Raw genomic sequence first — 24,929 nt, 5'->3', positions numbered from 1 at the left:
GACACCAGGAGTGCAGCACATCCACCCAGAGGGGTTGGGAAGGCTAACCACTAAACCACCACCTCAGGTCTTCTCAAAGCCCTGTCCCCTGTCATGACCTGTAGGGCCACGCTAACGAGGAAGGGCAGGAGGAGTTTCATCTGGGCCCAGTCAAAGGCTGGCTGCAGCCCAGTCTGGTCCCATGCCTCCATATTCTTCTGATATAAGAAAGGAGAAGGAGGGGGCCAAGGGTCACTGGGAGCTGTGGCTGTCCCAACAGGGCTGACCAGGCACAAACACTTCTAGTCTTCCACTGTGCTTGAGTCCTTTGGAGTGGATTGGGTTTGCACTGCCATCTGGCTCGTGGGTGACACCACTGTTTTGGGTGACCTGTGATTTGGGAAGAAGGAAGACACACGGTGAGTGTGTGTGGCATGCCTGTGACAGTACACCCAGGAGCTTGTTCTAAAGGCACTACGGTTTTCCTCCTATATTGGGACAATGAGCAGGGTGACACCCCTTCAGTGAGGGCTACCAAATGCTAGGGTGTTGTCCCACTTCAGCCTCTTGTTAATTCTGCACAGCAGGAGCAGCGACCTCATTTCACATACAAAGCCGGACTTCAAAACAAATGACTTAAAATGTTGCCTTAGAAATTTGTGAAATTTAGGATACACAAAGGAGAAAAACAACCCATGATTTTTCTATTTGTTTCCCAGAACTTGGCTTGTTTTATTTTATATGATGATCCTAAGTTGCACTTACTTTTCTTTTTTTTTTTGTTTTTGCTTTTATTTTGCTTTGTTTTGTTTTTTTGAGACAGGGTTTCTCTGTGTAGCCTTGGCTGCCCAAGACTCACTTTGTAGACCAGGCTGGCCTCGAACTCACAGTGATCTGCCTGCCTCTGCCTCCCGAGTGCTGGGATTAAAGGTGTGCGCCACCATGCCCGGCTGCATTTACTTTTCGTCAACCATAATTTCCTTTGTGTGTGTGTAGGTCAGAGGATGGCCCTGGGGGTCATTCCTTAGTGCTTCACATCTTTTAGACACAAGGTTCTGTGTCATCCTCCCCACTCCCACCCCTGATTGGCCTAGAACTTGCTAAGTAGGCTACATGGGCTGGCCAATGAGCTCCAGGGATCCCCCTTTCTGCCTTTCCAGTGCTGGGATTACAAGCATATAACCCCACATCTGGCTTTATTTTTGTTTGTGTTTTTGAGACAGATTTGCAAGTTGTCCAGGTTGACTTGAATTCCTGATCCTCCTGCCTCTACCTCCCAACTGCTGGGATCACAGGTGTTTACCATGCCTGACTGTTTGGCTCCCGACTTTTTTTTTAGACACGGTTTCTCTGTGTAGCCGTGACTGCTGGAACTTACTCTGTAGACCAACCTGGGCTTGTACTCAGAGATCCAGCTGCCTCTGCCTCTTTTTCCCCCCTTCTTTTTCAATTTTCAGAGACAGGATCTCATGAACCCATATTGACATCCAATTCCCTACAGGGTCAAGGCTGGCCTTAAACTTCTGGTTCTCCTGACTTCACTTCTCAAGAGCTGGGATTACAGGCACCTGCCATCCAGCCCACATTATTTCTTTAAAACCATTCTGTGGGCTGGAGAGATGGCTCAGAGGCTAAGAAGATTGGCTGCTCTTCCAAAGGTCCTGAGTTCAATTCCCAGCAGCCACATGGTGATGTACAGCCATCTGTATAGTAAGACCCATTTCTTTTCTTTGGTGTGCATGTGCACATGCAGACAGAACATTGTATATGCACATAAAGAAATAAAAAGCAACAAACAAAAAATCATCCTGCTTATACAAAGTAAGGTTATTTTGTTGTTGTTGTTGTTTTTCTGAGACAGGGTTTCTCTGTGTAGCCTTGGCTGTCCTCGACTCAGTTTGTAGACCAGGCGGCCTCGAATTCACAGCAATCCACCTACCTCTGCCTCCTGAGTGCTGGGATTAAAGGCGTGCACCACCATGCCTGGCTGCAAAGTATATTTTTTATGTGTTTGTTTTTAGACAGGGTCACATCTGACTCAGGCTAGCCTTTAGCTTGTTATGTAGCTGAGGATGATACTAAGTATTGATTCTTCTGTCTCCATCTCTCACATGCCAGGATTATAGGCATGCACCAACATGCTTGGCAAAGTATGCTAACAACAAACAAACAACAAACAACAACAAAGGCAGGGTCTCACTGTGTAGCCCTGACTGGAATTGTGGGCTAGGCTAGTGCTGAACTCCCAGAGATCAGTCTGCATCTGCCTCCTGAGTGCCTGGTGAAAAATAAGATTTTTTGTTGTTGTTGGTTTTGTTTGTTTGTTTGTTTGTTTTCCGAGACAGGGTTTCGAAAAATAAGATTTTAACTGCTAAAGTGGTGCATGTCTTTAATCCTAGCACCTGGGAGGCAGAGGCAGGTGGATTGTTATGAGTTTGAAGCCAGCCTGGACTAAAAAGTGAGTCCAGGACAGCCAAGGCTACAAACCTTGTCTCGCAAAACAAAACAAAAGAAAACAAAAACAAACAAACAAAAAACACCAAAACCCCCAACAACAACAGAAAAAACTAAAAACAGTAACAGAAAAAAACCCCAAACTAACCATCCAACCAATCAACCAACCAACCAACAACCCATCCTTCCCCTGCTTCCCTCCTCCCAAAAAAAAAAAAAACCAAACAGAGAAAAGAAAATAATTTAATTGTTAAGTTTCCAAGACTGAGGGCCTCTACTACAAAGTTCACTCTGCCCATAGGGTCCTGTTGTCCCTGAAAGATTCTCGCCTCTGTAGCTTCTCTACAGTGGAAAGTGACTCTTCTGACTCTAACCCACCGCTGGAGACCTGACACTGTCTGACAATATGGATGCTTGGTCTGCTTCCATGTCTACAAAAGGGCTCAGTGCACTAGGGACATTACTCTTGGTTCCTATTGTGGCCTGCACATAATATGAGCAAATATTTGTTTGAGAAAGTCTCATTATATGGCCCGGGGTGGACTAGAACTTACCTAGCTGAACCTGGCCTCAAGTGTGCTACAATTCTAGGAAAGAGCCACTGTGCTCAGCTTATGCATCTGTTGGCTGAGTGAACAATTATCTTTGGGGCTGGAACATTTATCTTTGGCTTAGAGGCTAAGCATGTGTTCCGCTCTTGCAGAGAACCCATGTCTGGTGGGCTCACCAATGACTATACCTCAAATTCCAGGGGATTTGATACCTTCTTATGGTGTGCATTCATACACACACTCACATACACACATACACGTACACAAACATACATATATACAATTAAAAATATAGTAAAAAGAAAATGTATCTTTTTTTAAATGGAGGAAATGTTTTCTTTTTAAATATTTATTTATTATGTATACAGTGTTGTGTCTCCACGTACACCTGCAGGCCAGAAGATTAGAGATGGTTGTGAGCCACCATGTGGTTGTTGTGAATTGAACTCAGGACCTCTGGAGGAGCAGTCAGAGCTCTTAACCTCTGAGCCACCTCTCCAGCCCCCAGGAAAATGTATCCTAACAGTAAACTTATTACAGCACACCTCAGCTGCTGACGCTGCTCCTTACTCCATGTAGTAGTAGGAGAGAAAATGAACAGCTGGGGACCAAAAGGGTGCAAACTCTTGTTTAACCTGGAGTTAGGGCCCCAATAAATTGTAGTTTTAAAGAAATAGTAGAGGCTGGACGAGATTTATCGATTCCCAAAGGTCACAATAGTAAACAAACACACACACACAAAGTATCAGCTCTGTCTCCCTTCCATCCAGACTTGCCTGGCTTGTTACATGGCTTATGCTGGCTTCCATTTCTCAGTCTTTCTTTTTAGCTTCCCAAATACTGGGCATGCGTGCGTGCGTGCGTGCGTGCGTGCGTGTGTGCGTGCGACTGTGAGCGGACAACACAAATTTAAAGTCTGAATAGCTCCTAAATTCTGGCTGGCTCCAGACTGTAGAAATTAAACTGCTCAAGTGTGTTGAAACACTGAGCACAATGGTGGCACTCACCAATTCCCTTGTGAGGGCTGTCACAGCTCTTTTTCTGACAGGATCTCATGCATCCCAGACTGGCCTCAAAATTGCATTATTTGAGGGTAATCTTGGACTTCTGGTCCTCCTTCCAATCCCTAAGTGCTAGCATTACAGGTATGTACTACCACACCCAAAGCAGCTTTTATTGGCACGTTGCCTGTTTAGTGTCTGCTGCCAGAGCGTAAGGAGTGAGAGCAGGACTTGGTCTGCTTTGTCCAGAATTTGGGTGTTACATCGCATCTGACAGTAAGCTGAGGAGGGAGTGCCTGCACACACTGCTGATTGAAAAAGAGGCCTCAAAAAAATAAAATAAAAAATAAAAAAAAAGAAAAAGAGGCCTCGGGCCAGGTGTGGTGGCACATGCCTTTAATCCCAGCACTTGGGAGGTGGAGGCCCGCCTAGTCTATGAAGCAAGTCCAGGACAGCCAAGGCTACACAGAGAAGCCCCTGTCTGGAAAAACAAAAGACAAAAACAAAAAACAAACAAACAAAAAACCCCAAAACCCAAACAAACAAACAAACAAACAAAAAACCGAAAAGGAAAGAAAGAAAACGAGGCCTTAGACCAGCTGGGAAAACCACACTTCCCTACTCAGGCTGCTGCAGGCCAGGAAATCCAGGCATTCTTTGAAACCACAAAGCAAATCATCTCTGCATCTCTACTGAAACTTTCAGTATAGCCAGTCCAAATGCTAGGAGAAAGCTGTCCCTAACCAAGGGAACCCGGGATGGAGAAAAGGCTCCTGCATTCCATTTAAGCAGGGAACTACCTGACTCAGAACCCCAGACTCCTGCTGGAGACTCATCAACTTCAAAGGATGTTACTCACTGGTTCTTGTGTTTGAAGCCACTGACGTGAGCTTGGTACTGTTCTATGGAGTTCAGCACTATTTTACACGTCTTGCAGGGATAGCCTTTCCCAGCTGAAACACAGCAAAAGGAAGAGAGCTGGTTACCAGCAGGAGGGATGGAGGAGCGCTGCTTAGCACAGAGCATGCAGAGAACTCCTGCGGACTGATGGCTGGTCTGAGCAGCCCTGATGGAATCCCCGAGGCCTGCTGTTCTAGAGGCAAGACTGCGGCAGGGTGGGCGGGCTGAGTGGAGAACACAGCTCAGTGGTAGAGGATTTGCTTAATACGCACTCTGAATTTCATGTCCAGCATTGAAACCAAGGCAATAATAATGATAATAAATCACAGGAAACACCTACACAAAGCTGGCTTTCCATTGTCTTTTTTGTTTCTTTTTCTTTTTCTTTTTTTGGGGAGAGGATTAAAGGCGTGTGTCTGGTTTTTTTTTTTTTTTTTTTTTTTTTTTGGAGACAGGGTCTATGTAGTCTTGGCTGTCCTGAAGCTTGTTATGTAGACAAGGCTAGCCTCACACTCACAGAAATCTACCTGACTCTATCTCCTTAGTACTGAGTTAAAGGCATGTGCCACCCTGCCTGGCTTCCACAGTATTTTGAAAACCAAGAGCAGCAACAACAGTATAGGCTTGCAGTGGCACACAACTCTGCCGCTGAGCGTGGCCTTCTGTAGATGTTAGCATTACATGTGCTGCTTGTTCCCTGCATCCTCTCAGCACAGGCCCTACCATGCAGTCCAGACAGCCCTTGACCTTGAGATCGCTTGGCTTCAGCTTCCCGAGTGTTGGGTTACAGTGCACAGCACCAAGCCTGGGTTGGGTTACAGTGCACAGCACCAAGCCTGGGTTGGGTTACAGTGCACAGCACCAAGCCTGGGTTGGGTTACAGTGCACAGCACCAAGCCTGGGTTGCAAACCTTGCTTTAGAAGATGAAAGAAATCTACTCCTCAACTTGAGGCCTTAATTGTTACTCACAATAGGGTTAATTTTGATTCATTGATATAGAAATTTTAAAAAAGATTTATTTATTTAATTCATTATGTATATAGTGCTCTGCCTGCCAGTACAGCTGCAGACCAGAAGAGGGCACCAGACCTCATTATAGATGGCTGTGAGCCACCATGTACTTGCTGGGAATTGAACTCAGGACCTCTGGAGGAGCAGTCAGTGCTCTTAACCTCTGAGCCATCCCTCCAGCTCCGATACAGAATTTTGTATATTGATACAAAGTAGGTTTGATTTTTATACATTAAAATAAAATTCAAATTTAATATTATCTTCACGTATTACATTTCTACTCTATTATGAGGTATTGTACGTATACAACTCAATTCCTACATGGTTGCTATTGTAGACTGTTTAGGATAATTAAGTAATACAAGCCAATTGTTGATCTATTATAGTCCTATCAAGTATAAAAATATACATGCTAGGTTTAATAAATATGATTCTATAGGTAGATATGGTAAAATAGTTACATAAGGTCTTCAAAAATCTCAGAGACCTACAAAATATGACATTTAAAAATATTTTTATTATTTTAAGAATTCTTTTTTTTTTTTTTTTTTTTTTTTTTTTTTTTGGTTTCTTCGAGACAGGGTTCTCTGTGTAGCCTTGGCCATCCTGGACTCACTTTGTAGACCAGGCTGGCCTCGAACTCACAGCGATCCGCCTGCCTCTGCCTCCCGAGTGCTGGGATTAAAGGCGTGCGCCACCACGCCCGGCCACTTAAGAATTCTTTAACAATAAAACAGATTAACTCCTGAAGCACCCAGCCTCCATAAAAAAGATGATGAACATTAAAGAACCTCCTTGTGGAAATGGCTTTGAGTGTGACAAAACAGCCACTGGACAAAAATGTCCTTGTTTCTCCCAAAGACAGAATTCTGCCTAAAATGGCCAAGCTTATATACAGACAAAGTCGACGGCCAGCCTCTGCCAAGACAGGGTAAACAAGTCTTCAATAGTTCCTACTTCACAAATATGTCTGTCTGGGCCAAAAGGCTAAAGATGATGCTCCAACATTATAGAGAGTTTTAGGTGATTAGTCAGACAACAAACTGTCTCTGTCTTTTTTTCATTTTGGAAGCTGCTAACCTGCACTTCCCTTTTACTCAGGGAGTTAAATTCATCCCTTCTCAAGTTTTTTATGGGGTTCAAGACCAGATAGTTAATTTTAGTTTTGTTTTTTGTTTTTTGAGACAGGTTCTCTCTGTGTAGCCTTGGCTGTCCTGGACTTGCTTTGTAGACCAGGCTGGCCTCAAACTCACAAAGATCCACCTGCCTCTGCCTCCCAAGTGCTGGGATTAAAGCAGTGGGCTACCACGCCTGGCACAGATAGTTAATTTTAAAATTAAACAGTTGTTTAGAAATTAAAAAGATACTTTTAAATCTAGACAGATACTTTTAGGTTAATAGGTTTAAACTTTAATAGATGTTGATTTAGGTTCAAAACTTTAGATTTACCAAGATAAAATAGATAATATTTTCTACAAGGCTGCCAAATTCATTTTGATTAAAAATTATGTATGTAGGTCTTACCTATTGGTTTTCATAATTTTTCACAATTGTACTTACTGTATATAAAAAATGGCCTTTTTTATTTAGACAGAAAAGGGGAGATGTTGGGGGATGGCCTGATGTATTTTGATGCTAATTACTACTTGCTACCTGTGTGACCCACCTTTTGCTCAATAAAAAGCCATCCCACCTGGGCAGGGCAAAGGAGATAGGTGAGGCTAGGAGAGAGAGGAATTCTGGGAAGAAGAAGAGAGACCACCACAAGGAGGAAGAAGAAAGGATGGCCAGGAGGAGAAAGAGACACCTGAAGGGAAGAGAGAGGAAAACCGCCATGGGTTAGATAGAGGAAAAACACATGGCCTGTGTGGATAGAGAATCCGACCCAGATAAAGAACATTAACAAGTATTTGGGGCTGGGCGTGGTGGCACACGCCTTTAATCCCAGCACTTGGGAGGCAGAGGCAGGCAATCACTGTGAGTTCGAGGCCAGCCTGGTCTACCAAGCAAGTCTAGAATAGGCAAGGATACACAGAGAAACCCTGTCTCAAAAAAACAAAAAAAGTAAAAAAAAAAAAAAAAAAAAAAAAAAAACCAAGTATTTGGGATTATGGATGGGAGGTAACTTGATAAAAGTTATTAGAAACAGATGGCATGGGATTGAGGCAGGGATCCCATGCCTGCCCGCCACAGGAGGTAGTTTAGAGGATTGATATCTGCCCTGCCCCAGGTTAACTAAGGCTATTTTAAAATATAACAAGTGTCTGTGTCTTAACTGATCACTAGCCGGGCCTACAGATAATACAGGTAATACAAATAATTTTAAAAACAATAGCACACACCTGGGTAGTCCAGGGAACTCTAGTGCTCAGTCCCTGGTCCAGTTCTGCCTGTGAGCTGGGCCTTCTTACCTGGTAAGTCAGAGACAGCAGGGTCCGCCAGCCGCCCATAGTGCGCCATGAGTTTGAGCTTCGTCTCCTGCTTCCTGTGTCTCTTGCCCATATAATGTTGTTGAGCCATGGCAGGGTCGTTGAATGTTGAGTGGCAGAGGCTGCAGAATTTGTCTGGGTCTAGCATCTCTCTATTCTGGTGCAAGGCTAAGGTGGAGGCCACAAGGAAAGGTATTGTAAGGTGTTTCAACAAAGCTGTGGTGAGAGAGTCCAAACAGAAACAATGAAGAGACAACCCAGAAGGTACCAGACTTTTGAGTATACTTGAAGTGAAAGAGGCAGTGTCACCCATTATACTTGGAGATGTGGCACTGGCTGTAAGCTCTCTAATTGGAAAGGTGGTGAGATCCGCGTGAGTACAATGGACAACTATTTGTTTGACATTGTTAGGCACATGAGCCCTAATGTTTTCACACTCTGAAGAGGCTCTGAACTTGTGCTATCCAGTTGCCAAATTGTAACAGGCCAGGTGTGCATACTTGCAATCTCTTTGCCCTCAGAAATCCTTGGAATTTCAAAGTGTTAAGAAATGTGACTATTTCATTTCCATCCTCAAAACACCTCAGTTACAGAGCTGAAGTAGAGACAGGCAAGCAGAGTAAGAATGCTTTTTATGGGCTGGAGAGATGGCTCAGAGGTTAAGAGCACTGGCTGTTCTTCTAAAGGTCGTGAGTTCAATTCCCGCCAACCACATGGTGGCTCACAACCATCTATACATGAGGTCTGATGTGTTCTTCTGACACTCAAGCAGAAAGTGAATAAATAATAACTAAATATATATATAAAAAAGAAAGATTTACTAAAAAAAAAAGGATTCCTTTTATTATGTATTTGTTTGTTTTTGTTATTTGAGAAAGGGTCTCGCTATGTAGTTCTCTGGATGCACTAAAATTTAAGATATAAATGCATCTGGGATTAAAGTGTGCGCCACCACACACTGAAGTCTAGGTAATGAGAGAGGGAGATGGCAGTAACAATCACACATTTTGTATATACATTTTCTTTTAGGGCTCAGAAGCACTCCAATGCAGTAGCATCATTTTGCCACATTAAAGAGAAGACTGAAGCTTAGACAGTAAAACTGATTTGCTCAAGATCATCAAGTTAGTGGGAGAACCCTGAACTGTGTGGCCCTGCCACATCGTTTTATGCAGCAAGTAGATCTGAAGGCCAGTACTGATGCTTTGCTCTTCAGGAAATGCTCCTGACTCTGCTCAAAGAAGCCAATCGGTCAAGGGTTAAAGAGTTGGCTCAGCAGTTAGTTAAGAATGCCTCCTGTAGCCGGGAGGTGGTGGCGCACGCCTTTAATCCCAGCACTCGGGAAGCAGAGGCAAGCGGATCGCTGTGAGTTCGAGGCCAGCCTGGTCTACAAAGTGAGCCCAGGACAGCCAAGGCTACACAGAGAGACCCTGTCTCGGGGAGCGGGGGGGGGGACGGGGGAGGGGGCAGAAGAATGCCTCCTGTTCTTCCAGAGGATCTGAGCTCAATTCCCAGCATCCTTGTCAGGTGGCTCACAAATGCCTTCAACTTCAGTTTCAGGGGCATCCACTGGTTGCGGATGCGTGTGCATGTGTGCACGCGCGCGCACACACACACACACACACACACACACACACACACACACACACGCTTTAAAAAAGGAACACTAGAAGCCGGGCGTGGTGGCGCACGCCTTTAATCCCAGCACTCGGGAGGCAGAGGCAGGCGGATCGCTGTGAGTTCGAGGCCAGCCTGGTCTACAAAGTGAGTCCAGGATGGCCAAGGCTACACAGAGAAACCCTGCCTCAAAAAACAAAAAAAAAAAAAAAAAAAGGAAAACTAATCTTTTCTTAAAAAAAGAAACCAGCCAGTCAGAGGCTGGTGTGTGTGTGTGCATGCGCATCTCCCACAGGTCATCATGGGTGCTGATGCTGACTGTTAGCCATGACTCGCTAACAGTTCATATGGTCAGTTGGAATGGTATTGACCTAGCAGCCACTACTGCAGACAAAAACCTGACCCAGTCCCAGCTGTGGGAGACGGGTGGGGTTGGGGTCGGCAGAGCTCACGGAGGATGGTGTCTACATCCTCCTCCATCTCTTACCAGTTCCATTGGACCCTGAGGATCTGTAGCCAGCCAGACAACATTCACTAGTCACACTTTCTCTGGCCACGGGCTTTGTTTCAGCAAGTCATTCAGAAAGTGAAGTACATGTAAAATAGTTTATGAAAATCGTCAGTCTGTGGGATTGAGTGAGAAAACAGATGACAAAACTTTGTATTTCCTTTTTCTTTCTTTCTTTCTTTTTTTTTTTTTTTTTTCCTTTCTGAGACAGGGTTTCTCTGTGTAGCCCTGGCTGTCCTGGGCTCACTTTATAGACCAGGCTGGCCTCAAACTCAGAGATCTGACTGTCTCTGCCTCTTGAGTGCTAGGATTAAAGGTGTGCGCCACCACGCCCAGCTTGTCTACTCTATTCTTACAAACTAAAGAAAAAGGGAGAGAAAAACATAAGAATTCAAAATTAGAAGAACCATTAAGTGTTTTGTATGATGGTTAAATTATGTACAAAAACTCTGTGATACCCTGGGGGGATGTGTTTTTCCTTTATGTGTAGGTTAGTGTACATGGAGCAGGGTCTAGAGAAGCCAGAGCGAGGGATCCTCTGGAGCTAAGGTTCCCAGGGGTTGTGAGCTGCCCCCATGGGCGCTGGGAACCAAACTTGGGACCTCTGCAAGAGGAGCACACACTTGTAACTGCTGAGCCATTTCTGTAGCCCCAACATGAGGAAATGTTATTAAATGAAGAAATATATATGGAGGTTGAATATATTATGTAATATGGTCATGTCAGTGTTTTTGTGTAATCTGTATAAATATACTAGAGTTTTAAATTGTCACACACACATACATATACATTCACACATAGATACATGTATGTCAGCATGTCATGTAACATAGACATATTTATTTGCTTTTTTTTTGGAGACAGGGTTTCTTGGTGTAGCCCTGGCTGTCCTGGAACTTGCTATGTAGACCAGGCTGGCCTCGAATTCACAGAGATCTGCCTGCCTCTGCCTCCCAAGTGCTGGGCTTAAAGGTGTGCACCACCACTGCCCTGCAACAGTGCCCCCTTATAAGTCAGACTTGGGTGGCATTTTACTTGCTTCTTTGAATGTTTTGCACATTGGGATTGGAATTATTCACATATGTGCATCACTTTTACAGAAACAGAAATTATGTATTGTATGTACATATGCGGATTCAACCTGGATGAACATAAAACAAATATAAAACAAGCAGATATAGACATACACATACTATACAGGTTTATAAGAATAATAGGATGTTAAAGGTTAATAGCACTTAACTTGGAATGGTAAAATTATGGAAATTCCTTTTCAATTTATCTAGTTTTCTACAGCATGCTTGTTTCACTTTTACATTAGGTAAATGCTTAACTTCAGGAACAGAGTTATAATAAACTCACAAAGTATTATGGACATATCTTTAAATTATAAGGCTTAATGAAAAGTAACAGCAGAATACAAATGTTTGATGCACTAATTGCAACACAGATTTCCATGTGGCAAAGGCTCAAAGTGAGTATGGGAATAGCTTATGGTTTAGAGCAGAAGGACTGGGAGAAGGCGTGAGCCACAGAATCCTCCCACTTGTGGGAAGGTAAGCCGTGACATTTTAAAGTCAGTTCTTAAGATACGTTTCCTTGGCCTAATGCTTTGTGTTCTATTGTTATTAGTGGCACGCACTTCTGACAAAATGAATCAATACTCATCTAAGTCAGTAAATCAACCATAAGCAAGGTCAACGCTATGCTCTAGAGCAGTGACTCTCACCTTGTGGGCTGAGACTCCTTTGGGTGTCAAATGGCCCTTCCACAGGGGTCACTTAAGACCATCAGAAAACACAGATATTTACATTATGACTCATAACAGTAGAAAATTAGTTATGAAGTAGCAATGAAAATAGTTGTAAGGTTGGGGTCTCCACGGCATGAGGATCTACACTAAAGGGTCTCAGCATTACAAAGGCTGAGACCCACTGCTCTAGATATGCCTTCCTGACTACTGGCTGCATTTATGAGGAGTTCCAATCACACTTGGTGACAATAATGATGATAACTGTTGTTTACTGACTACCTGCTAGATCCTAGATTTGGGGGGGGGTGCCCTTTATTTTTTTGGTGCCATACAGGCCAGGCTGGTGTCAAATTTGTAGCCCAAGACAGCACTGAACCCCTCACCACCCTGCCTCCACTCCCAAGTGCTGGGGCTGAAAGTGTGTGCCGCTTTATCTGCCTGTGGTTTTGTTTTGCTTTGTTTTGGTTTTTTGAGACAGGGTTTCTCTGTGTAGCCTTGGCTGTTCTGGACTTGCTTTGTAGACCAGGCTGGCCTCGAACTCACAATGATCTGCCTGCCTCTGCCTCCCACGTGCTGGGATTAAAGGTGTGTGCTACCATGCCTGGCTGCCTGTCCATGTTTTTAGTAATTGTCTTCACAAGCTCCAAGCAGGTGACACTGATGCTTTACAGGTGCAGAAATTCACACACAAACGGTAAATACAAGTGCCAGGAAGTAAATCTGTGCTGTTCTGACTTCAAAATCTATATTCTATTTCTATTGTTTCACACCATTTGGGTATGGTAAGAGGGTAAAACTTAGGGGCAGCTAAGAGCACTGGCTGCTCTTCCAGAGGACCCAGGTTAAATTACCAGCACCCACATGGCAGCTCACAACTGTCTGTAACTCCAGTTCCATGGGATCCAACACTCTTACACAAACAAACACATGCAGGTGAAATATCAATAAACATGAAATAAAAATAAAACATTAAAAAAAAAAGGGGGGGGGGTGCTGGAGAGATGGCTCAGAGGTTAAGAGCACTGTCTACTCTTCCAAAGTTCCTGAGTTCAATTCCCAGCAACCACATGGTGGCTCACAACCATCTATAATGAGATCTAGTTCCCTCTTCTGGCCTGCAGGTGTACATGTAGGCAGACTACAGTATAAATAATAAATTAGAAAAAAAAAAAGAGGGCATAACTATGAGTAGATTTTCCCATCGTATTTTCAAAACCTTCTAAACCACTATTGTGTTGTTTCAATGATGAAGTAAAACAGAAGGATCAAAAGTTCTATCAATAGTGTGGTCTTGGTCCAAAATAAAACACACACACACACACACACACACACACACACACACACACACACGCACACACACAGAGTGAAACAGAAATCAAAGACATCTCACTCTTGACTAATTGCTGTTAGTCTAGGTTAAAAACCTCAGGATGCAGGGTTAACAGGATACAAGTGAAGACAAGGTCCATGGTGACAGAATAAAGAAGGCTAATTGTGATATTGGTGCTGGGTGGATTTGCTGCAGCTGTGACAGCTTGCCAGCCTGCCCTGCTTTGAAGCCACACCCCTGCCTTTAGAACAGGCAGCTTTGGTGGGTCAAAATGAGCATAACCTGAGCCCATAAAAAAAGCTCAGGATTAGCTGCCAACTGGCAACACTTAGTAGTAGGAGCAGGTGGGCGGGGAGGAAAGGGAGATTAAGTGGGAGAGGCAAGCGACAGAATGCTCAAGGTTTGCACAGGCCTTTGGCACTCCTGAGTTATAATTACTGGTCAGGACAAAAGCTTGGGCTAAGAAACCTCTATAGAAGATCTGATAGACCCATACAAAGGAAAAAAAGTAAAGCGGACACAAGTAGGAGGCCAAATTTCAATGAAGGAGGGTCTAATATGGTGCATATGTATTTTGAGTCAGGGTCTCATGTAGCCCAGGTTGGCCTTAAACTCACTGTGGTAGCTGCCTCCACCTTCTTCTGAGTGCTGGGATTACATACAGGTGGCACCACATCTGGTTTATGCAAGGTTGGAGACGAAAGCCAGACCTTTGTGCACACCAGGGAAGCACTCTACCAACTGACTGACATCACCAACTCTTACTTGGACTTTTCAGGGCTCTCAAAAGCCTGAAAAATCTGAGGCTCCAGACTGCATTCTGAGGCCCCAGTGAGCATTCTGGAAGCACCTGGCAATGGTGCCCTGAGGACAGGAGGGGATCCCCAAAGCACTAGTCAGGAAAACCAGTACCTGCCCCCTTAGTGGACTGCTGCTTCAGCTTTAAGTTCTTTGCGTGGGTCTTCCCCAGGTAGTGCGACTGCGCCACAACAGGGGAGGAAAAGGTCATGTTACAGACGGGGCAGCAGAGGTTCTTGTCTTTGCTCCTGCTGCTCTTCTGGTTGGGAGAGAGAACACAGGTCTGAGCATGCCACTGCCCATCCAGAAAATCTCCAGTGGTTCCCCAGTGCCCACGGGCTGGTGGCCATTTAAGATCCCCTTCCCATGTTAACCACAGCATACCTGTACAGACTTCATGCCAGGCTCTATGCATAATTCCCCATTTTATTCTGCTACTTCCTTGCTTTGCTTGTGTTCTTCCTACTGTCTAGAATGTTCCTCTTCATTCCTGGCTGGCATTAATCATGTCTGCTATCAGCCACTCAATGACTGAACAACAGTCACCAAGCCCCTTCCTATGTACATATCCAGAAGACTCAACCCTGCTCCTCACCTGTGTTCCCCGAGGGCATCACTTCTACTACACCCTTGTCACCCTAAACTGACAGCATTATAGCTTAGAGGACATTTATGTGCAATGTTGGGTGTGGACAACTTATCTTTGCTTCCTGTTCTTGCACCTGCTGTGCCTAGCACACAGTTTTGAGCCCAGGGTTCCATGTGTTACTATAGCTATGCTAGAAAGTGTATTTCAATCTTCCCAAGAAAGTCTGCCCTCTGAATAAGGTGTTGCTTCAACATTTCTCAGTCTTCATACTGCAGACTTTTGTTTTTCAAGACAGGGTTTTTCTGTGTAGCTTTGGTTGTCCTGGACTCGCTTTGCAGACCAGGCTGGCCTCAAAATCACAGTGATCTGCCTGCCTCTGTCTCCCAAGTGCTGGGACTAAAGGTGTGCGCCACCACCGCCCAGCTCGCTGCAGACATTTTGTGGTTGCTGATTCCTAGCTGGGGTGGGGGCTGGGGTCTCATCTGAGGAACTGGTGTGCCTGAAGTGCAGGAGGCGAAATGACCTTGTCGTTCTGGGTGACCAGGAGGTGAGTTCTGGAAGGGACAAGCAGGCCCCTTTAACCACTGGCTACTGTAACAGGAGCAGCTGTCTGGACCGTGAGCTCTTATGGAGTGAGCATTCACTGGGGACTGAAGTTTTATCTCATGACAGTAGAGAGGCAGGATCACCTCCACTTTAGGTGTGAATTTCAGACAGGTTAAGTGACTTTGTCAAGGCTATCCATCTAAGTCAGAGCCATGTCCACTGACTTCTCACCCACGATGTGCATAATTTGTGTGCACGATTTCCACAGTTTGAAAGTCACACTACACTCAAGGAATTGGGGCTTATGTCAGCTTTTTTGTTTTGTTTTGGGGGTGGAGGGTTTTCGAGACAGGGTCTCTCTGTGTAGCCTTGGCTGTCCTAGACTCACTTTGTAGACCAGGCTGGCCTCGAACTCACAGTGATCCGCCTGCCTCTGCCTCTGCCTCCTGAGTGCTGGGGTTAAAGGCGTGTGCCACCACGCCCAGCTGGTAATTTTTATACTAATTTTGAGATTAAAAAAAAATAAATGTAATTGCCTCATAATCAGAGAGGCACTGATTTTGCTCATTTGTTCAGGTCAAATGCTAAAAGTTTGTTTTCCCCCACAGCTCAAGAAAATTAGCTTCACCTGCTTCCCTGAACCTCTGGGTGGTAAGATCTATTTCCCGACCCGCTACTGTTCAACAGGTTCTCGACCCGCTACTGTTCAACAGGTTCTCGACCCGCTACTGTTCAACAGGTTCTCGACCCGCTACTGTTCAACAGGTTCTGAGTTTGGTGCTGTTTTATAAGTGTTTTCTTGAGTTAGAAAAAATCCTAGAAGGTAGCTATATTTTTTTTTTTTAAAGACAGTTTCTCATGTAGCCCAGGCTGGCCCCAAACTTGCTATGTAGCCAAAGATAACCTTGAACTACTTATCTTGCTGCCGTCACCTTCATGTGCTTCTGTTACATGTGCACAGCACTGTGCTTGGAAGTAGTCTAGCTTCTAACAGAAGAAGAAATCAAGGCTTGGAGTTAAGAGACTTGCTGGGGTCTGCAGCCAAGTCAGTCTGAATCACAGCCCATGCTCACAGCACACCCATCTGCTTGGCAAGCAAGCAACAGTCCCAGCAAGGCCGCTGCCTTACCTGGTCTGAGTCTAGTCTCCTCACGTCCCCCTTTAGTGTCTCCATCCCGTGGATTGCTAGGTATCTCTTCACTTTGTTGGCATGTTTTTTGCTCTGCAGGAACCCAGGAGAAAGATCAAAGATAAAAAATGTCATTTCTAGCCGGGCATGGTGGCGCACCTCTTTAATCCTAGCACTTGGGAGGCAGAGGCAGGTGGATCTCTGTGAGTTCAAGGCCAGCCTGGACTACAAAGTGAGTCTAGGACAGCCAAAGCTACACAGAGAAACCTTCTCTTGAAAAACCCAAAAAAAAAAAAAAAAAAAAAAGAAAAAAAAAAAGAAAAGAAAAAAGTCATTTCTTAATCCTAGCACTTGGGAGGCAGAGGCAGGTGGATCTCTGTGAGTTCAAGGCCAGCCTGGACTACAGAGCGAGTTCCAGAGAAATCCTGCCCCGAAAAACCAAAAGAAGTAGAAGAAGAAGGAGGAGGAAGAGGAGGAGGAGGAGGAGAAAAAAAAAAGTCATTTCATAGAGAAGGTGCTCAGGCCATGCCAGATTCTCACTTGATTCATCCTCACAAAAACTTCAGAGAAAGAGAAAATGGGGGAAGGGAACCTGGGTAACTGAGTTCCTGCTGTGTGCTAGACCCTTGGCATGCTATTAAATTTAACCTTCAACACCGGGTGTGGTGGTAGCACACACTTTTAATCCCAGGAGGCAAGTGGATCACTGTGAGTTTGAGGCCAGCTTGGTCTACAAAGTGAGTCTAGGACAGCCATGGCTACACAGAAAAACCTTGTCTCAAAAAAACCAAAACTAAAATAATAAAATAAAATAAAGCCGGGCTTGGTGGTGCATGCCTTTAATCTGAGCACTCGGGAGGCAGAGGCAGGCGGATCGCTGTGAGTTCGAGGCCAGCCTGGTCTACAAAGTGAGTCCAGGAAAGCCAAGGCTACACAGAGAAACCCTGTCTCCAAAAACTTAAAAAACAAAAAGTAAATTAATTAATTAATTAATATTCGACAATCTATGAGGATACTGTGATTTTTTTTTTTTATTTTATTTTTCGAGACAGGGTTTCTCTGTGTAGCCTTGGCTGTCCTGGACTCACTATGTAGACCAGGCTGGCTTTGAATTCACAGCAATTCACCTGCCTCTGCCTCCTGAGTGCTCAGATTAAAGGCATGCACCACCATCGCCCAGCTGATACTGTGATCTTACACATGAGGAAGCAGAGGCCAAGCATAGTTAAATTTCTTGCCTATCATGAGTAAGAGTTGGATTCAAACTCAGGTCTACATAAAGCCAAAACTCATACTTCCTGCTGTATCAAGCTGTACAGAAAGATCTACATATAATGATTGTGAATTTGGATGGGAAAGATAAGATTCACAGAAAAAGTCAATCTTCAAGTCACAAGCAAACATGCATGAAAGAAGCCATCTGGTAGCTGTGGAAGAATGAGCCTTCACAGTGCAAGACAGACCCAGAAAGTAAATGCAAGGCTACAGCAGAATGGACCACTGGAGCTGGGGAGATGGCTCAGAGGTTAAGAGCACTCACTGCTCTTCTAGAGGTTCTGAGTTCAATTCCCAGCAAGCACATAGTGGCTCACAACCATTTGTAATGTGATATAATGCCCTCTTCTGGCAGGTAGGCATACATGCAAGCAGAGCACTATATAAATAATAAATAAATCTTTTTTAAAAAGAGAGAGAGAGAGAGAGAGAGAGAGAGAGAGAGAGAGAGAGAGAGAGAGAGAAAGAAATGGCCTACCTGGTAATGTGCCAGCTTCTGAGACTCAGATATCAGCATGGCGCAGCAAACTTTACACTGGGTGTTGGTGAAGAGACACTGGTTCTTCTGGATCATGTGCTCCACTACAGAGGGAAAAGAAAGCATGCAAACTGACAGATGTGACTTCAACAGCACTGTCTCTAATCTGTCTCAAACATAGGCACCAAGTAACAGGGTCCATACTAACTCATGTGCAGATCTCTATCCTTCATGTCCACCGTGCTGTGACTCACGCTATGCTTGCAAGCCACCTGCATTGTGACTTTTTGCTTGTTTGTTTGTTTTTTTGGTTTCTCGTGACAGGGTTTCTCTGTGTAACAGCTCTGGCTGCTCCAGAACTTGCTCTGTAGTCCAGGCTGTCTTGAATTCATGGAGATCCACCTGCCTCTGCCTCTGCCTCCCAAGTGCTGGGATTAAAGGCGTGTGCCACCAACACCGTGTGACTTATTTTATATAGGCCAATGTTCTTTACCTAGTCACATATCGCTGATGTGAGATTAGATTGCTCCATCCTACCCATAAATTGCCGGCTGAAGGGATCCTTCTGCCTCAGTACATGTGATGACTATCGTGCCCGTACCATCATGCACTGTAATCTTTTAAAGAAGTGTAGCTGGGGACTTATGAAGCAATTTAAAGCAGGATGTGGAGAGTTCCACCTTTAATAAAAGCACTCAAGTGGCGCAGGTGGATCTCTGAGTTCAGGGCCAGCCTAGTCTACATAGTAAGTTGCACACTGTGCAGGGCTATACAGTAAGATCCCATCTCAAATGATGACAACATCAACAACATTTTTAATGTACACTTAAACATTAGGGGAGAGATAGGTAGGTAGGAAAAGGACAGTGCTGCCCAAGACATGGGTATGCGTTCCTTATGAGATAGTTGCACAATTGAGTTAACCATTATTTAGCCGGGCGGTGGTGGCACATGCCTTTAATCCCAGCACTTGGGAAGCAGAGGCAGGAGGATCGCTGTGAGTTCGAAGCCAGCCTGGTCTACAAAGCAAGTCCAGGATAGTCAAGGCTACACAGAGAAACCCTCTCTCAAAAAACCAAAAACCAAAATAAATAAATAAATAAAAATTACTTTATTCATGCGAATGAGTATTTTGCTTTCACGCATGCCTGTGCAGCATGGAGGCCAGAAGAGGGTATTGGATCCCAGGAAAATGGAGTTAGAGATAGTTGTGAATTGCTAAGTGGGTTCTAGAAATCAAACCTGGATACTTTGCGAGAGCAGCCAATGCTTTTAACTGCTGGGCCAACTTTCCACCCCATTATGTAGCCCTAAAACTTACTATGTAGATCAGGCTGGCTTGAACTCACAGAGATCTGCTGGCTTCTGCCTGCACGTGGGATTAAAGACATGGGGCCCCAAGCCTGGCTGTAGTAACCATTTCAAGTAATTGCAGCGTGTGGAAGCAGCAATGCAATTCCTTTTCACATTTAGATGGTACCTCTCAGCCTAGTGTATACTGCCCTCCACAGAGGAAGAACACAAGCATGGGTCTGCAGTACTGAGAGCCAGTAGAGCCTAGGAAAAGCTCCCACTATGGGAAACCTTGCTGCTCTGTACAGAGTTCTAGCCGACAGGAAGGGTCTTTAGGAAGCTGGCCCAACCTAAAAATAGCACCCAGATGTGAAGGCTTTGAGTTTTAGGTATCTTCGAAAAGCTTCATCTTTACTTTTTTCCATCAGACGTGATCAAGTCAAGATGGTTAGACCAGTTGACACCCCCATCTCCCAACACCTAGGGCCTTGCGAATGCTAAGTGAGCTTTCTGCCCTTTAGCCCCAGCTCTGAGACAAAACTTGCCTCCTCTCTACCTCCCTCCCTGCTTACAAACTGGAACATGTGCTCCTTAATGCCGAGGGGTCCACTTGGTGCTCTCCTTCTTCTGAGCCAGCCAGCCAGCTAGCCAATGCAACACAGCAACACTCTTCCCCACAAGAAAATAATTTTAACAAAACAAAACAAGAAGTGAAGACAAGTTTCAAAGAAAGCATACATGTGGATATCATATCTATAATATAGAATTTGTGCCCAGATTATAAAATGGCTTATAGGGCTGGGTGTGGTGGTGCATGCCTTTAATCCCAGCACTTGGGAGGCAGAGGCAGGTGGATCTCTTTGAGTTCAAGGCCAGCCAGGTCTACAAAATGAGTCCAGGACAGCCAGTGCTACACAGAGAAATGCTGTTTCGAAAAACTAAAAACCAAAAACCAAACCCAACCCAAACAAATATAACATACCCATAATCAGAGTTCTGTTTAGCAGTAAAAGGGAACACACACTGACTTGGCAAACCCCAAAAACATGCAGAGAGAGGATAAACACAAAAGACCACATACTCTGCGGTTCTGTGTTCTTGAGATGCTGATGAAAGGAGACAGAAAGCCCATTACCTGCTGTAGCTGTGAGTGGCAATTCAATGGGAAGGACCAGAGCTGGAGATGTTCTAAAGCTGGACTGTTATAGCTATGCAGCTGTCTACTTTTACTAAGGATGTCTCGCTAGGGGCTGGTGAGATGGTTTGCTGGCTAAGCGTACTTGCCACTAAGCCTCAAGGCCTGAGTATGATCCTTAGGACCCACATGGGGGAAGGAGATTCACACACCAGGTACATGTATGCGCATGCATAGCACACACTATAAGTTCATGTAAGACAAAGATGACAAACCACGGAGTTGGAGGCTGCAGAGACAGGTAGCCATTAAGAGCATGTACTGCTCTTCCAGAGGACCTGAGTTTGGTTCACTCCCAGTGTTGGTTCACAATTGCTTCTCACCCCAGTCCCAAGGGATCCAACACATCTGTATGTACTCTGGCATGGACACATGTGTGGCCAGGAAACCATGGGAATTGGGGAAGCAAGATGTGTCTAAACCCTGGAAACACTGTCCTGAGATAAGCAGTAGGACCAACCCCCAATCCCAGCCTGCATGTCCCAGTGCCCCACCTTTGCCGCCTGCCAGGAAGTCACATAGCCTGGTAGCCAGGTTAAACTTCCTCTCCCCTTAAAAGGCCATGTATGGCAGCACCTGGAATTCCTCCTTCTGCAAATGAGACATCCCCAAGTGCCCTGCCTCCCAATGGTGTACACTCACCAGGAAAGTGGATGGAATGTAAATGTCGCAGGTATCTAAGTGTGACTACAGAACTGATGACGGGAAGGGGGACGGATAAACTGGGTTGTAACTGTTAATAGATTATGTAGCTTTTTATTAATTCTTTTTGAGTTTCACATCACCCCAGTCCCACTCACCTCCCATCCCGTCATGTCTCTTGCAACCTCTCTTCCAAAATAAGGAACACACACACACACACACACACACACACACAAAGACAGCATGGAACCACATCACATCGTGGAAGCCGTAGCGTGTCACAGCATGTCCCACAGTATATCCCTCAGTCCACACATCTTCACTTGCAAAGGTTCATTGCAGTTAAGTCACTGGTCTGGTTTGCGGCCTCTGGCTTCTGTGAAACCATCAATACTGGATCCTCACTGGGACTCTTCCCAATTATCCTGTTGCTGCCCTGTGTCATGGAGACCCTGCAGCTTTGGATCTGCAGGACAGTCCTTTCAGAGTCCCAACTGTTTGCAGATTATATAGATTTTCCGGTGGGCCAACTGAGAGCCCTGGGTCTGGGCACGGGTGGTGGCTGGGCGGATTAGTGTTCCAGATCTTCTTTATCTGTACCACCAGGGGGAGTTCTCCAACACTGCTTTGGCTAGGCCACCCATTTCAGGCACAAGCAGGAGGCAGGATCAGCTCTCTTGCTCTCCTGCCCTCAGGGCCCACTTACAGGCACCCATGATTCTACAGCCAGCTCCACTGTGCTGCCCAGTCAAGCCCAGGGTCCAATTTCCCAAGTGCTGCAGCCTGTGAGGGGCTGGCTCACCCCTGCCTTCACCATCTTGGCCAGCTCCATTGTGTTGCCCAGGTTAGGTGTGGGGCGCATTCTCCTGAGTGCTATAGTGAAGAGGCAGGGCTCACTCCCCTGCCCTCCAAGCCAACTCTCCCAGCTACTGAAGGGGGCCAAGGGGGAAGGGCATCACCCCTGCCACTTTACAGCAGACAAGTGCCATGGCCAGCTCTCCTGTGCTCACTCTCCGTGCTGGCTCATCTGCGCCCCTCCACCAGGGTGAGCTCTACTGTGCTGCTCAGGCAAGGTACAGGGCCAGTAATTATTATCCTCAAATATATGTAAGCAAATAGTTCATTAAGCAGCTGCTGTGTTCTCTGCTTCAAGGTCCAGGGCATGCTCTTCCCATCTCCTTTTAGTGTAGGCCCAGTTCTGAGGCACCCCTCTTCAGTTCTTCCCTTACATTATATGGTAACCGTTTTAGTGTCTGCCTCCTGGACTGACTGCATGCCACTCCAGGGTAAGGACAAGATCTTCATTCCTGAGGCTTTGAGGTCCAGTTGGCCCTGGGAACAGGGCAGACATTAGGGAACGTCAAATTAATGAAAGGAAAACTGGGAGGGGGGGGGCAACTTTGTACTAAACTTTTTTGAGGCAGGAGTCTTGTATAGCACAAGCTACCCTCAAACTCCTCCCACCTCCCCAGACAAGGTTTCTCTGTGTAGCCTTGACTGTTCTGGACTCCAGCTATAGATCAGAGATCCACCTGCCCCTGCCTCCTGTACTGGGATTAAAGGTGTTTGCCGCCACCACCACCCCTACCAGCACCTAGCTCAGATTTATATAGATGAAGTTGGCTTGAATTCCTGATCCTCTGTCTCTACCACCTGAGTGCTGGGAATGACATGTATGTGCTACCATATCTGGCTCAAAAAAAATGTTTAAAAGTACAAAAGAAATAGTCGCTCAGAAACGGTATATAAATTTATTCAGGAACCAGGCTTAACAGTGTTAGATTGGAGATACACTTAGAGAGATGGCTAGGTAGTTAAGAGTGCTTACTGCTTTTGTAGAGAAGCAGGGTTTGGTTCCCAACACCTACATGGTAGTTCATAATGGTAACTCTAGATTCTGGGGATGCGATGCCTTCCTCTGATATCCTTGGGTTCTTGGTATGCGCGCACATGCATGCATGCATGCACGCACGCACGCACGCACGCACGCAAGCAAGCAAGCAAAACCACCCACCACACAAAATAAAAACATATCTCCCTTAAGTATGGTCAAAATTTTCAATTTTATCCAGGACAAGCAGTTCACGACCACACCAAACATTACAGGATTAGTCAGCTCCGTCAAGCAAACCAACCAGCACAGAGATCCTGTTTCTCTGCAGCGATCTGACAGATTAGCACAGAAACCCAGATACAGGGCTTGTGCATTTGGGTTAGCACTAAGTAGCTAGCTTTGGAAAGGACCCTTTCCAGACAGATGCAGAGGCCATCTCTTCCTGCGCTCCTCTATCTCCCTTGTTAACCACTCAGTCTTGGGCGAAACAAGGCCGTCGGTTAGGTTGCAGCCCAGAAGTGAAGCCCTGCTGGGTAAACTGCTCACCACAACTTTGCATCCAATGTGAGATGAGGGGTTGGAGACAAGGCGAATACCTAGACACATTTCTCTGGCTCCCTGACCTCCTCTCTGGAATAAGGTCTTGGCAATAGAGACACAGAAGTACAGTACTGCAGGGTATGGTGGTGCAAGCCAGTAATAATGTTTACACTAACTGAGGAGGCCGAGGCTGGAGGACCCATGCAAGTTCAAGGCCAGCCTGGTCTACCAAGGAAGGAATACGGAAAGCCAGGGCACAGTCATCAAGCCCAGGAGGAAGCCGGGATTCAGAAAAAAAAACCTCCCAAAGCTCACACCTGTCATCCTCGCACTTGGAAGGGTGAGGGCAGGAGGTCCACTACGAGTTTCAGGAGTGAGGAGCATAGCAAAATAAATTTAAAAAATAAAGTAAGTTAAACAAAGCTATCCAGAACTGTAGGGTTTTGAGAGGGAAGAGAAGCAATATGCAGATGTGGAGTTAAGGACAGATGTGGAGTTAAGGACTCGTAGCTGGCTCTGCCACGGGTCAGGTGGGAAAGTCCTGTCGCTCTCCAAGAGGATAAGACCTATAATTCGTGGGAAACTGTTCTCACGTGGATGCCCTCGAAAGGAGGACGGAAAAATTCCGCACAGTAACGCGTACTGAGGTCCTGCACCCTTCACGAGAGCAAGTTCGGAGTTCGGGGACGTCGTGCGGAGGTTGGCCGGCCCCAGGGGAGTGACAGGCGGCAGGCCATCCGGCCTCGGTCCAGCCGCGATCCCCGGAGCCCCCGACTCACCTTCCTCCCTCCCCGCCGGCTGCGCACCGGACACAGCTTCCCACAGGCGGCGCGCCCTCTCGCGGTCGAAGCGCACTGCGTCCGGTTCCCGACCCTCCGGCTCCTCGGAGCTGTTGTACGGTCCGGCCCCTCCAGGGTCCGCAGCCTCCGTAGCACCAGGCGCAGCACACTCCATCTTTCCCGCAAGCCTCGCCGTTGACGAGCTGCGCATGCGGCCCTGCTACTGCGAACAGTAGGTGGGAGGGGACTTGACCCGGTCAGCAAATCTCGCGAGGTTTGGGCTCTGCAGCCCACGCT

The 24,929-nt window shown here is 45.9% G+C and overlaps 1 protein-coding gene across 3 annotated transcripts; it reads right to left on the bottom strand.

Annotated features, from left to right (window-relative positions):
* Znf346 (zinc finger protein 346) lies at positions 1–24,893 on the bottom strand. Of its 3 annotated transcripts, none has more exons than XM_051171836.1 (7): positions 24,633–24,893; positions 18,350–18,453; positions 16,597–16,689; positions 14,447–14,591; positions 8,309–8,542; positions 4,845–4,938; positions 1–369 (listed from the first exon to the last, which is right to left on the bottom strand). In XM_051171836.1, the coding sequence occupies exons 1-7, from the start codon at positions 24,841–24,843 to the stop codon at positions 282–284; spliced, it is 969 nt and encodes a 322-aa protein (XP_051027793.1). In that variant the 5' UTR covers positions 24,844–24,893; the 3' UTR covers positions 1–281. The 3 variants fall into 3 exon arrangements, with proteins under 3 accessions (XP_051027793.1, XP_051027811.1, XP_051027803.1); XM_051171854.1 differs by having other exon boundaries at positions 8,309–8,494; positions 24,633–24,891; XM_051171846.1 differs by lacking the exon at positions 1–369 and adding an exon at positions 2,173–2,257.
* Between the last annotated feature and the right edge of the window lie 36 nt (positions 24,894–24,929).

Source organism: Acomys russatus, chromosome 3 (genome assembly GCF_903995435.1).
Source record: "Acomys russatus chromosome 3, mAcoRus1.1, whole genome shotgun sequence".
NCBI classification, from domain to species: Eukaryota; Metazoa; Chordata; class Mammalia; order Rodentia; family Muridae; genus Acomys; species Acomys russatus.
This window is presented reverse-complemented; position numbering and strand designations above follow the sequence as displayed.